This window comes from Rhamphochromis longiceps, linkage group LG18, assembly GCF_057381845.1.
Source record: "Rhamphochromis longiceps isolate RC_006_pf linkage group LG18, R_longiceps_female_GT1.1, whole genome shotgun sequence".
Lineage (NCBI taxonomy): Eukaryota > Metazoa > Chordata > Actinopteri > Cichliformes > Cichlidae > Rhamphochromis > Rhamphochromis longiceps.
Window position 1 is genome coordinate 249,001 of NC_140574.1, and position 14,767 is coordinate 263,767.

General features: G+C 42.2%; 2 protein-coding genes and 1 long non-coding RNA gene across 5 annotated transcripts in view; all 3 read left to right on the forward strand.

Annotated features, from left to right (window-relative positions):
• LOC146647275 (uncharacterized) overlaps positions 1-14,767 on the forward strand; it is a 165,442-nt gene that overhangs the window by 43,419 nt on the left and 107,256 nt on the right. The window lies entirely within an intron of this gene.
• Positions 922-4,171, forward strand: LOC146647280 (uncharacterized). The gene is made up of 9 exons (XM_085389250.1): positions 922-1,075; positions 1,334-1,642; positions 1,729-1,903; positions 2,006-2,089; positions 2,192-2,337; positions 2,532-2,615; positions 2,734-2,915; positions 3,274-3,498; positions 3,584-4,171. Exons 1-9 carry the CDS (start codon positions 999-1,001, stop codon positions 3,979-3,981), a joined length of 1,680 nt encoding a protein of 559 aa, XP_085245376.1. The 5' UTR covers positions 922-998; the 3' UTR covers positions 3,982-4,171.
• The window catches only part of LOC146647281 (uncharacterized), a 3,830-nt gene continuing 3,084 nt past the window's right edge, over positions 14,022-14,767 (forward strand). Inside the window, exon 1 of the long non-coding RNA XR_014908485.1 lies at positions 14,022-14,077. This is a non-coding gene — a long non-coding RNA (uncharacterized LOC146647281). The remainder of the gene's footprint in view (positions 14,078-14,767) is intronic.

Consider the following 14,767-nt stretch of genomic DNA (forward strand, 5'->3'; position numbering starts at 1 on the left):
ATCAGGTGGTGTACAGTACTGAAAAAGAACAACAGAAGGAGTATTTTCAGCGTGTGTTATTACGAGTGTTAAATGGGAATACTCTCAGTGGTGCCTCTGTAGAAGGTGCTCATAACCACACACAGGCACACACACATGATTAAACAATAAATGAAAAAAAAACACACTAAAAGAGTTCAGAAGTGAGAAATCTATGAGCTGAATGTTCATAAACTGTTCATACATACAGTTATAGGTACATGAACATTTACCTATAACTGTAACTTGTGTTTCAGTGCTGCAGCCTATGACCTGCTTGACTTCCAGGTGTGAGAACCTGCAAATGTCCAGAGTCAGGAGAGACTGGGGGACCCACTTTAGCAGGGTCATCTGTGTTGGCTTTGGGACCCTTGATGATACAGGGGGACACAGTCACAAGCGCCTAAGGAAGAGTATGAGCAGGAACCAGCACCAGCTGAGAGATGGCCAATATGTAGACAGACTGTTCCCTCTTTGTGAAGGACTGATAGAAAAGTTTAATATATATATATATAATATATATATATATATATATATATATATATATATATATATATATATATATATATATATGAATACCGATGAATGTGTGTTGTTGCTATACAGCCTGGTTATATGTGCCCCTTTTTTTACTTTGAGCACCACCTTCTTTAAAGACTGCTGCACAGCAATAGCCGGCTTTAATTTTTACAATTTTTATATATATATATATATATATATATATATATATGTACACACACACACACAAAGTAACACTCGGGAGAATGGACTAGTTAGTTTTAACAGCTCTTAAAGTAACATGAGAAACATTTTTCATCAAGAAATTCAGTTCAGTGGGTGGGTCAATGGGTCGTTCAGTGGGTCGTTTAGTGGGTTGTTCAGTAGGTGATAAAAGTGGGCCTGTCATTTTGTCATTCAGTGGGCAAAAGGGGATGGGGAAGCATACAGCTACAAGGACATAAATGTAGCCAACTTGTGATATGCTATTGCCACTCTGTTTCCGCAGGACACTGAGAGAGAGAAAGACGACAACAGAAGACAACGGTTCAATTTTAATGTAAGTACTGTTTGTTGGGCTTTTAAGTGGTTGAACATGTAAAACTTGCATGTGCCATTCTCCTCATTTTTAAACTTTAAAACTTGTTTTAAAACTTTTTTTTCTTTAAGTTTTTTTGGGGGGGTGGGATGGAAGCAAAGTTTGTGTGTGGATGTATTGTTGTTGTTCTTTGTTTGTTTTCTCATACTATCAAAATAAACTAAATTGATATGCAGTTTTTCTCTCTCACTTTCTGCCTCTCACTCTTTGTATTTACAGTGCAAACAAGATGGAGAGAAACGTTGTCTACTGCCTGCTTTGTAAAAAGCCGCAACAGTCCATTCGCACACACCTGAGCAGAGTGTGCCTGAAAGACTGCACACCACAGAAATGTGAGGAAGAAGCTTCCAGAGCCATTGCTTCACAGAAGCTGTTTTCTAATGAAGGTAGAGTCTGGAACTTCTCAGAGCTCCAGGAGTACTGCAAGGATGAAGAATCTTGCATTAAACTCTGCACTCGCCTTCAAACACGTGGATTTATCATCACGAACAGTCCCCAAGCGTTTTCGACAGTCGTGCCAACAGCGAGGTATGATGACCTTATTGCCACTTCCACATATTGGATGACACATACAAACTTTCAATAATGTCTTACCTCTGTCACATTTGCAATAGGTCTGATAAGAAGGAAATTCTTGCCGTGGCCAAGAAGGATATTGAATATTTCCACACAAGACTTTCAGGCGGTGATTGCATCCCCACATTTGCAATGACTACCTTCAGACAGTACTGTGAGGCCATCCTGATTTTACAACATGGACTGACAGCAAATGCTGTTCAAGAACTTTGTGTAAGTGCGCCACCAACAACAAAAGTGCACGATAAGTGAAATGACAGCTGATGTAAGTCTGTATTTCTTTAAGCTCCAACACCTTTTTTTTTACATACACAGGTAGAGGACTGGATGGCGCGGAAAGCAGTAGCTGATGGTGTTGAGCTGAGTGGTAACTTGAAGATAACCAGCCAGGAAGAACAAGTAAGTCATTCATTCTCAGCAGCGACTCTCTTCTTGCTCTATAGGCACCTTGTGAATTGATTTTATGAGATATTTAACATTGATTCCTTTTTTTCTCTGCAGTTGTTGGACTGCTATTTTAGGAACATCCGTCCAGTGTCCTTGGAAAATCAAATTGCTGGCAGCGATGACAGGGGCAAGTTCTTCCTAGGAGAATGTGGGGTCCCACTGTCCAACCCATCATTAGATGTAAAACGCCTGAGAGCGAGGTGAGTGCTTGACCTAACTGGATCAATAGCATATTAAGAAAGATTTGTTTCTTTGATCTGACAGAGAAACCCTAACCCTGGACTCATAACAGTCAGCCACATATGTTGCTGTATGTCAGAGATGTTCGCCCCTTGTATTTTGGTTTTTTCATCTCTCTTGGCTCTAATTAATTTGCATGCATTAAAAACCACAGATACCTGAGCACTGAACCTGGGGATGCTATGGCTGAGTCAGCATCAAGCTCAGTAGGAGGACTACCGACACCAGGACAGGCCAGGTACACTTTTTTTTTAAAAATATCACACACTACCACAAGTCAACCTGTGTTACACGTTTCCACATTTAAAAACTTTTGATGGATTTGATGCATCCCCTCCTCTACACCTTTCATGTAGCACATCATCTACGCACCTGCCACTCCAAGAATGGGATGCCTTCCTCCAGGCCTTCCCGGTCACCCTGAATGGAGAGCCACCATCCAAACGGCAGTGTGTACAGGCTGGCTTTCCACAGCACAGACACCACTACAAGAAATGGAGGGATATTCAGCTGAAGAACAGAGTTGGGTACATTCTCGGTAAGGCCTGGGCATGTCATGTTAATGAAGCCTCTTCTGTTGCATTGCTTTGTTTGTTTTGTATGTATTTCAGAATGAAAATACTTTAATAATCTCTAAGAAAATTATGTGGGTTACACTTGTGTAGAGACAATAGCAGTAACAGTCTGAACTAATTAAATAATACAATACATGTAAGTTCAACCGACTCAATGTTGTACACCCAAATATACACAGATAGCTCAATTATAAATATAAGGAATATTTTAAGGTACAAATACGTGATTGACTAAAATGCATATGGTTGATTTTTCATTTTTAAGCCGCAATAATCACTTGCATTATTTCTTGTACGTCGCTTTGTGACCACTTCATTTAGGTCAGTCAGTTGGCAGAAGAGGAAACCCACCTCAGCCTGCACGTGTGCAGATGGCTTTGGACAAGGAGAAATGGCACACCAACAAGCCCACTGTCAATGCCATCTTGCAGGCCTGGGTTGTTCCGCAGCCCAGTATACAAGACAACCAGTCCCTCATGTCTTCGATTGCAGAGCAGAAGTGGAAGGGCCTGGCTTTGCAAGACTTCGGGGAACGGAAGGGCAAAGGTAAAATGCACACAACATTTAGACAAATTGCAAGTGAACGTTTCTAAGAGCCCTGTCATGACCGATGGTATCTTTCAACTTACAGGTGTGATCGCACTTATGCCTTTCCACAAAGGGGATATAGTGTGCGATTACCACGGGACATATATCACTGAAGCAGAAGGGAAACGGAGGCCCCAGTCGGGGTATCTGTTCTTCTTCAGGGACGAGTGTGACCGAGGGATGTGCATCGATGCCACTGCATTCCCCTGTGCCTGTCATCCCGACATTGACACCTATGGGAGGCGAATGAACCATTCCCGAAAAAATCCAAACATCAAGCCCCAGAAGTTTACAATGAACTTCCCTGCAGGACCTCAGGAGACAATACTTTTCATTGCCCTGAAGGACATCGCAGTTGGTGAGGAGGTGTTATGGGACTACGGAGTAACTCGGAAATCTTATGGTGGTGAAGGGGAAGACTTGGAGTGGCTGGACAGCTGACTTTCATTTTATCTGTTCTTTTCCTATTCTCTTTGCATGGGCTTTTTTATGTAGTGATTTTATTCTTAAAAAACACAGCTGTTTTTACATTGTCTTGCATGTAATTTAAATGTGGTTTGAGGGTGTTTTGTTTTGTTTTGTTTTGTTTTAATTTACGTATTGAAATAAAGTGTGATGTTTCCAAATTTAACTCTGCTTCATATTGTATTATTTACGTTCACCGTTTCGTGTTTTATTGTGAAAGTCTTGTGTTTCCATGTTCAGGTGTCTGGTTTTGCTTCCACTGTGGCTCCATTTTAATTTCTCATTTGTGTTCCCCGCGTCTTGATGCCTCCTGAAGAGCATGATGATTAACATAGCCAAGGCAATTATGAAACACGTCAGGTTTACAGATGAATAATAACAATAATAATAATAAATGTGAGATACTAGCTCTACATGAGTGTCTCCTGCAGTTAATATGTAATACACAGATGAAAGATGAGGTGAGATATCTAGGCATTATCTCTTGTCATTTGAAAGATTAACTACTAACAGAAAATAAGAATATCTCAATAATAGACTTAGAATTTTCTATCCTAAGCCAATTTTAAACAGGTGCCTGCAGATTCTTTGGGAGAATTTGGACAGTCTGTCTGACATCTGCATTGACTCATATTTGTTTAACAGCCCGGGTCTGCGCTCAGGTGTCGCACTTTGGATAAATAAGATAAATAAGGAGACCGAGGCCCTGTACAGGCTCTTGGTAAATGCATTGAGGAAATTAATGACTGGTTGTGCCACAATTTTCTCCAGCTAAACAAAAACAAAACTGAGGTAATAGTCTTTGGCGCCAAAGAAAAACGATTACAGGTCACCAGAGAACTTCAATCTATACATCTAAAAACCACAAACCAGGCGAGAAATTTGGGTGTAGTGATGGATGCAGACCTAAACTTAGAAAAACACATTAAGACAATAACAAAGTCAGCTTACTATCACCTCAAGAATATATCAAGGATAAAAGATCTGATGTCTCAACAGGACCTGGAAAAACTAGTCCATGCATTCATCTTTAGTAGGCTTGATTACTGTAACAGCATCTTTACAGGTCTACCTAAAAAATCAGTCAGACAACTACAGCTCATTCAGAACTCTGCTGCTCGAGTCCTCACTAAGACCAAAAAAGTGGACCACATCAGTCCAGCTCTGAGGTCTTTACACTGGCTGCCTGTCCGTCAGAGGATAGACTTTAAAGTTCTGATGCTGATCTGTTTTGATTTTATATACTGTTTTGTTTGTTTGTTTGTTAATTAGTTAGTTTGTTTCTTTGCTTGTTTTAATCTATTTTAAATCATGCTTTTTATTTGTTTTTGTTTCTAATGTCTCTGTAAAGCACTTTGAATCACCTTGTTGTTGAATTGTGCTATACAAATAAATTTGCCTTGCCTTGCCTTGAGGAACTGCCCCGGTCTTTATTTATAATTCAGTGAGTGTTTGTTCCTTAGATTGGAATGTGGAGGTGTGTGTGTGTGACAGACAGACAGAGAGAGAGAGAGAGAGAGAGAGAGAGAGTGTGACACTTGCTGTGTATTTAAAAAACAAACGCTCAAACAAACCAAAGAGAAAAAGCTTACATGTTTTCAGTTTTCAGTTTTATTTGTCATATGCAAGTTAGCACAGGGTCAACATTGCAATGAAATGTGTTTGACGAGCAGCAGTCACTCAGCAGCTTGATACAGTAGGAGAAAATATAGGAAAATAAAATAATAAGAAAATAGAAAAATAGTAAGGAGCAAAATATTAGAGAGACATGGTAAAAGAGAAAAGATGACTAAATATATATGTATCTATAAATATATGTACACTAGTGATTAAATAAGAAAATCTTGAAAAGAAATATGACGGGAGGGCAGATGGGATATTGCACAGGAATGAGCAGCAGAAAATTACAGTATTGCACTTTTAAATATAAATATCAATGACAATAAAGTGGAGTGACCAGTGCGGATTAAACATTACATGTATTATGAAACAGATGGTTTGGCGACAGTGGTCCAGGTAAATGCTACATGGACACCTGATCAGAGGACAAGGGCTTAAAAGGTGTCTGTGTGTCTGTATGTTTATATAATTGTACATATGGAGGAAAAATTTCCTAAAACCATACTTGAAATCATAACTAATGCACTTTATAAAATAAATACCTAAAGGTTTTTCAGAAATTATTACATAGAATAACATTTGGGACGTTCAGTGGGTGTCGTTCACTGGCTCATTCAGTCAGTGTCGTTGAGTGGGTGTCGTTCACTGGCTCATTCAATGAGTCGTTCAATGGCTCATTCAGTGAGTGTCGTTCAGTGGGTGTCGTTCACTGGCTCATGCAGTCAGTGTCTGTTAAGAAATATAGTCTAAAACACTTCTTCAGTAAAGACTCAGAGAAGAGAAACTTCTTGCTAGCAAAAGTGCAGTCTCCAGAACTGAGAATAAGACAAGGTACGACCTCTCTCATGCTCCTAGGATGTGGGGGTGAACACCCTAAAATGTTACAGACCTCCTAGGATGAGACATTCTTTCAATATGCCACCAACTATATACTTGTATATTTATTATTTATATATTTACCATATACTTCTACACACAAATGATTACATGCAGCATTCTACCATATGCAAACTTATATCATTAGCACTTAGACCCCCGGAGAGCAGTCATTTTGGTTTTCTACCTTAGACCCCTGCGGAGTCATCATTTTGCGTTTCTACCTTTAAAAGCCGGAGAGCAGTCAGTCAAATGCTGGAGTCGTTCATATGTATATTAGGTCGTTACCTAGGAATTCTGGAGGGAGGGGAGTGGGGGTGAGTGATTGAGGGGGTGGGGGAGTGGAGTGTTTCAGTTTGCCATCTTAGGGAGAAATCAACACATGTCCTTTGTAGGTCCTTTGTTGCTGACATTTATTGATGAAAACAGTACAAAAAACCAACCATTTGTACACATATTTACAAATAATGATAAAAAGTGAGTGAGTACATTTCAACATGCATGTGTTGATTTCTCCCTAAGATGGCAAACTGAAACACTGAAACACTCCACTCCCCCACCCCCTCAATCACTCAGTGAGTGATTGAGGGGGTGGGGGAGCTGCTAAAAGCGGTGAGCTTCCTTTTGTGTTTCATCTTGATGCATTCTCAATCATCCAGGGAAACAAATCTCCAAAAGTCACCAACTTGGAGTGTTTCAGTTTGCCATCTTAGGGAGAAATCAACACACATGGGTGTATGTCCTTTGTTGCTGACATTTATTGATAAAAACAGTACAAAAAACCAACCATTTGTACACATATTTACAAATGGCCTGCTGAGTGGTACATGGAGCAAGTTTTGGGTGGCTTGCGACCTAAAATCCAAGTACACAGATGCAAAAAAAATCAGGCCACTGTGCGATGTGTTCACTGCTACAGGTACACATGTGGTAAATGCAGACGACAGATACCGTGGCAGTGCCAGGATTGTGAGTGATTGCTGAAAATGTTGAAATGTACTCACTCACTTTTTATCATTATTTGTAAATATGTGTACAAATGGTTGGTTTTTTGTACTGTTTTCATCAATAAATGTCAGCAACAAAGGACATACAAAGGACATGTGTTGATTTCTCCCTAAGATGGCAAACTGAAACACTCCACTCCCCCACCCCCTCAATCACTCACCCCCACTCCCCTCCCTCCAGAATTCCTAGGTAACGACCTAATATACATATGAACGACTCCAGCATTTGACTGACTGCTCTCCGGCTTTTAAAGGTAGAAACGCAAAATGATGACTCCGCGGTCAATTTAGCCAATTTAGCTTCCACTTCCACCATTTGACTGCTCTCGGGTTTTATAGGTAGAAAGGTAGAAGCCTGGGGATGCTAGTGTTAAAAGATTATACTGACTACTAAGCACAATTTTCCTAATAACAGTGTTGTTGAGTGGGTGTCGTTCACTGGCTCATTCAGTCAGTGTCGTTGAGTGGGTTATTCAGTGAGTGTCGTTCAGGGGGTGTCGTTCACTGGCTCATTCACTGAACGACATTCATTTCCTATGGCGGCAACTTTTGACTGGACCCTATATAAGGGGAGGAGTGCTCAGCTCAGTCATTCATGCCCTGAAACTCAGAGGAGCAGTGTCTCTGGATTTATGACCACAGCGTCTTGGTTAACTAAGACACACAACTTTTCTTTTTTTATCTGCTGTCTTGAAAGACTGTATTTACAATACAGGTAATATTTTTGGCATATTCTTAACTGTTGCAAATTGCTCTTTCCTGTTCTTTACTTACTTGATTTTAATGTGTTTTACTTACATGATTACACTTTTTTTGTCTTTCCTGGTTTAACAGTTTTTCAGTTACATTGTTTCACTTCTTTTTTACTTACCTGATTATACTTTCTGTTCTTTCCAGAACACAACAGCCATGGAGGACGTTGGTGTCGAAAACATGAAGGGTTTGGCGGATGCTTTCGCCAGATCTAAAAGCGTTGAGGATTTCCTCCTGGACCCCAACATTTTCATTCCATTGCAGGCAACGACAGTTGAGGATCCAACGAGACGTGTTTGGAGTAAATTTGATTACGACGGAGTGGTGGTTGAACTAAAAAACTTGGAAGGCCTGCATATACCCTTTTCTAGGTTGAACATGGCACCCTTCAAAATGCACCAGCTGAAAAACTCCTGGCACACCATAAAGAAACACTTTGACCTTAGTAAGTTGTCTGTGGAGGGCTTAAAAGTGCTGCGAAAGGTAAGAGGCTTTGATTTTGCCTACCTGGACGGGGGATTCAAGTTAGAAGCTATAGTAATTCCCAAGTCCCTTGTGGTGGTGGACAGAGTCTGTAAAATGGCTGACTATTTACCAAGACACACGGTGGACCTTGTTAATGGCATCTTAACAAAATTTGTTGAGTTGCTCAAAGACCTTCCACTGGAAGACCTGAGCAGACCCACGCTGCAGAAGACCATCATTCACAACAAGGGGAGCATGAACGTATTGCCGCAGGATCAAACGTTCGTACTCTCCAAACTGGATGAAGCGAAGAGGATGTTGCCGGAGCATCCAACATTGGAAGTCCGGTTCTTTGTCTACAAATTTGGACAAAAGACAAGGGACCCCTTTCATTTGTGGGAAGTAGCTGACCCTGACGAGGTTGTGCGATGTTCTCTGCACGTGGCCTGCAACCTCATACCACTGGACCCTCACACCACACTTTTCTGGTCAAGAGCAGGACTGGAAAGGATGTTTGGACCCAGAGCTAGGCTCTTCACGTCCATGTCCATGCACGAGTGTGTTAACGTGCAGACAGAACTTGACCAGCACCCACCGGACATCTTGCCAGCTTTGGCAGAGATTGCCACTAGGCCTAACGTCACCTTCTGGCAAGTTTATGTGGACAGCCCACACACTCATTATATGTCCACATTCCGGCACCCCATTAGTGGATTGATCGTCACTGGTGGCCTCGGCCACCCGAATTACGTTCAGGCGGTGGCCACCAGAGCTGAGGACTACTACATCCACATGATGGACTTGGCCAGGAAGGCAGCAGGTAATTATAACCTGAGAATAGAGATCGTGGAGGGGATAGAAGGGAAGGAACTGGCAGACTTTACAGACATTGTTTATGCATGCTCATTCTTCGACTTGAGTGCATTATATAAGTGCCTGACGGACTTCCCCCTCGTTGTACCCTTTAAACGGGAACAGGAACAGCCAAGCGTGAATGAAATACTGTCTCGCTGTCTAAAGTATATGGCTGACCAGCTCCGGCAACTTGGGGAGAAGCACACAGGCAAAGGCGGCTTTCTCCCAGTGTGGAAGGCATTCCAGCTGGAGCTTGCGCTGGAGGAGGCATTATACGGGCACCCCTTGTCCAACATGGACAGACAGTACTCTGCAGCACTCGGGACCAGCTCGCTGCACGAATTCAGTGCAACCAACATGCGGGGCTTCATGGGCCTGGGTGCAGCAACTGGTGCAGCTGTTGACGACTGCCCACCTCCTCTGGCACACTGGACAAGGGACACACTCCAGATGAAAAGAATCGAGAGGCTATTTGCTCTCACATTGACTCTCGAGTGCGAGCCTTCCGTGCTGGGACCTGAGCTTGTAAAACTCCTGCTGAAAGACCTCTTCAGGAGGAACGACGGCATCTTCATCTCAGAGCTGCAAGGGGAAAAATGCCCAGAGAATTTAAAGGGACACATTAATCTGGCTGCACTGACGGAGAACCTGGCCACCAGAGACTCCTTCCCGACCCCATTCACCTTTGCCCGGGCGAGGAAGCTTGTTGAAGGGGAAGGGAAGAATGTACAAGAATGCCTGAGAGCAGGATTCCTTGAGCTGAAGGTCAGGTGGTTCCCAGACATTAAGTACCGCGACATAAAGGGAACAAGGAGGGCTTCTTGGAACTTGATTGATTATGTAGAGATACATAATGAAGACAGGGAGCCTTCCATCGAGTCCCAGGCCATGGCCATAGTGGGAGATGTGGCCATGGAGATGGAGCGCCGTGGACTGTGCTACGCCAGGACCCTTGAAAGGTACAGAGAGCATGGAATGCCATGGCTGGCGCAAGTGATGAAGAGGATTCCGGGGAAGACTGAAAAACACACACGGAACAAGGTCTTGGTGCTGGTCAGCTCAGTGGGACTTATCATGAATAAGGATTTTGTGTCATATGAGAAAGTGAAGGACCTACTCCTGGAGCTGAAGATGACACAGGCAGAGCTCCAAAAGTACAGGATCCTTTCAACGTCAGTCTGTGAAAAGGTTTTCGGCTTCACTCTCTATAAGCTCCACTATGACATTCTTTATCGAATGGGGAACCCAAAACCCCATGCGGAGAAAAAGTTGCCTCCAGATCTCCCCCTGGAGATGGAGGAAGAGGATGCACCTGTACTTGAAGAGGATGAGGAACCTGACCTATTGCAGACGAGAGCTGTGTACATGCCCGCTCAAACCAGCAGACACTGGACACAGCAGGAAGAGGGATTTATCAACCTTGATCCAACAATCTCCACTGGCGTGGCGTACAAGGAGTATGTCGGACAATGCAAAGCAGCAAGACTACCTGCAAGGTCGTACAAGGGCTTTGGGAGAAAGCGAAGAGACCTTCTCAGGGATGCATAGGCATACAAGCTGATTTCCTGTTCTAATCATGTCCTTTCTTTATTTTGACTTTATGCTTAGAACTAGCACAGTAGGACATATTTGTTTATCTTTTGAATCCACTTTAAGACAAGTGTGAATTTGATTTCTGTTGTAGTTGATCTTGAAGAAGTGTGATCTCAGTTCATTTTGTGGTGTTCACAAGTTCCACTGTAAATAGAGGTATTTAAAATAAAAAAAAACCAAAAAAAAAAACCACCCCTCACATGGACTCTGCCTTGACGTGGCGTGAGGGCTTACGTGTCCCTCTGGGATACAACCAAAGAGTCCAGCAGCTGATCAGCGACCAGCTGAACCTCCAGGCCATAACAGTGAAGGACAGAGCAGTATACTTCCTGTCCCTCACCCTCCTGTCACTGCCTGGAGGTTCAGCTGGTCGCTGATCAGGTGTTTCTCTCCCTATCACTATCTCTCTCTCCAGGGCGGAACTGATTACGGGTTTACGCCCTCGGGCCAGCTCTCGGAGGAAGAAACACCTGTGCCTCGTCAGTGTGGATTGCATTTAAGCCAGGAAACAACGGTTGTTTTTCGCTGGATTTGTAAGAATCGCGTAAGTGAAATTCTAGCAAGTGTTTTTCCGTGTCGTTGTGTGTTTGAAACTAACAAGCGTTTCCTTATGCGCAGACCCTCTGGACTGTTTTCCCTGGTGTTCCCTGAGTGGCGAGTGTTCGAGTGGATTCCTGTGATTGTTTGGAGAGAAACGAGAGTTTTCCCCTGGATTTCCCCCCGGAGCCATGCCCGTTTCACCTTTTGTATATACACTTGTTGGACACTGTACGTTAATAAATTCTCTTGTGTGCATCCATCCCCGGAGTGCAGCGCGTGACTCCAAGTTGCACACCGTGACGCCTTCCCCACAAAGTTACCTGAATACATACCTGTTCACCAAGCACACACCTACCTACATACTTACCTGGTCGTAGCGAATACTCACCTGAATACTGTGCAAATGTTGAATAATGAAAATTAAAACAATTTGATCAACGTTTGTTGTTACTATTTATTAAATTTTATTTTCAGTTGTTCATGACGGGACAAACAGTGTTGGGGGAAAGAGAAAGATGAGAGAGATGAGAGAGAAAGATGAAGGAACAGAAAAACTGGGCAACAGGGACAGTGAGAAAGGAGACAAAAGAAAAAAAAATCTCCCGTTTTTGGTTCACATTAACTTAAATAGATATTTTTTTGAAGAACATTTGATTTTTTGAAAGACAATTTAAAAAAGAGGAAAAGAAAAAAAGACTGGACGCCATGGAAAACGGCTGGACTGTGGTGCGCTATGGCCGCCGGCGCCAACGTGACCGCCAAGTGTTCTGGGACGGGTACGGGTACGCTCCTTTTCCTCTCGGAGAAGGGATTATCTTCCACAACCTAACCCTAACAGTGTACAGTGACTGATCAGGCAGTACAGTTTTAGGAACCTTTTTAACTGAGGCAGGATGGCATTTTGGTTTTTAATCAGAATCTACCCTTCAGCCAGAATTCATTTAAAGAGCTGTGGGAACAGCTACCTGTGACTGAATCTCTGTCCGTCAGTTTGGACACTACCTCAACCGTGAACAGCAATACAACGGGTCATGATGAAACCTGGAGGCCAGATGACACCATGGAGATGTTTCAGATCATCAATGAGCAGCAATTAGCTGAAAACTTTGGTGAAAATCTCTTTGAGCTGCCAAATGACATTTTGCAAAAAGACGGCATTACACCTGCAGCCTCCACTGTTCCGGTTACGACAGATTACCCTGGCGAATGTGGGTTTCAGCTGAGATTCCAAAAGTCTGGAACAGCAAAATCAGTGACTTCAACTTGGTGGGGAAAATGCAAAGCAAACGTGTGGTCGCAAATTTTGAAGCCACCCTGATAACCTTCTCCCACCAACGATGTGGAGATCCAAGCCTTTTAGATCCAGTTAAAATCAAGACACTTAAAACGATGATAAATGCAAAGACTGGTAACAGCGCAAAGAACCATAAAGCAAGAGAATTTTTAAAAAACTATGAGAAATAAACTAGGCTCTGCCCATGACTCAATCTTTGCCTCTCTTCCTACCTCATCTCCTCTAACTCCATCTGCTGTCCATCTGAGAAAAAGGCACAATTTGCTATTGCATTAGTCTATTATTTAAATTGTCCACATTTAACAATTCTTCACCTAATCCACAATAAAGTAATGATAAAAACTGTTATGGAACCTAGAAATTGTATTTGTTATTGTTTTTATACTTGGATCTGTTGTGCCAAAGTAGGTATCCCCGACAGAATTTGTTTCCCCTGTGCTGGGAGCACGCAGGAAGTACTGATGTTTTCATTTTGTGAAAAATTAGTATCGTTACATTACCATACAACAGAAAATTATATATATATATGGAAAAGCCGACGTAGGACAGTTTTCCAGTTTCATTGTACTACTGTACTATGTATGACTGTGCAATGACATTAAAGAGTTATCTCATCTCACGGGGTATCAGATGGGATTATTTTAATAAAACATTAACATTTTGGCTGATAACTATTTTTATTCTCCTGTAACTTTACTCTAAAAAGAGCTAAATCCTCTAAAGTTTCAGGAGTAATGCGTCATAATAAGAAGTGTTTGTGAATGAAAAATCAGCAATGTGGGATACTGTTTGTCCGTGATTTACACAGGGGGAACAAATTGTGGCAGGATCAGCCTGATATTATTTGTATCGCACTATAACTTCGTTGTATAAAGAGCTAACATCTCAAAAATGTCAGGAGTAGTTAGTCATTATGAGAAGTGTTTGTAAAATTTGCCACCGACATCCATGTGATCAACAACAGACACACGTCATTGCCCTTCGTGGTCTAAACCAATCAGAGATAGTCAGGGGCGGGACCTCTGTAAATGTCCTTGGTCCAGCTGAAAGTGCAGGTGGATAGAGAAAGGTGAGTAGCTTGAATGAAGCGATACCGATTCATTAAATCCTGAATTGAATGAATATAAATGTATTTTACCAGAAACGCCAGAGTCTCAGGCTAAAGCTCACAAAACTATTTCAACAACAACCAGCGAATGAGAGCAGGAAACGGTAAACACAGAGCGGACCGGCGCATCAGAATTAGCTTAGCCGCCGTCGGGGCTGAAAGCCAAAAGCTCACTAATTCTGATTCGTCGTGTCTGAATCGTCTTTACGTCTTTTTTGCGCAAGATTCTGGGCTGCAGGTTTTGTCTCTCTTCAACCAAAATTCACTAGGCCAGCAGCAAAAGAAGAACCAAACTATGCTTCACATTTGATAAATATCGTCGTTAATTCCCTATTACTTTTGCTGTTTTGCTTCCAACACGATAAAAACCACAGTTCATGCACAGCTCTCGCTCTGTACTTCAAGAAAAGTTTCCCATCTCAAACATGTGTTTTCTGCATTACTCATTTGCTTATTACCCATCAGTCTACCGTTGTTTACAGCGCTGGCGGCCGCTGTCTTTTCTTTTCTTTGTACTTAAATGACCTCGGACAAGAAAGAATAATTTCTGCTGTTCAATACTGAAGAAATGTAAACTTTTTCAAATTGGGTATAATTGCAGAATATTTTTAAGGTTATCTGCTATAAAATCCATGCCAGGAAAATCTCCTT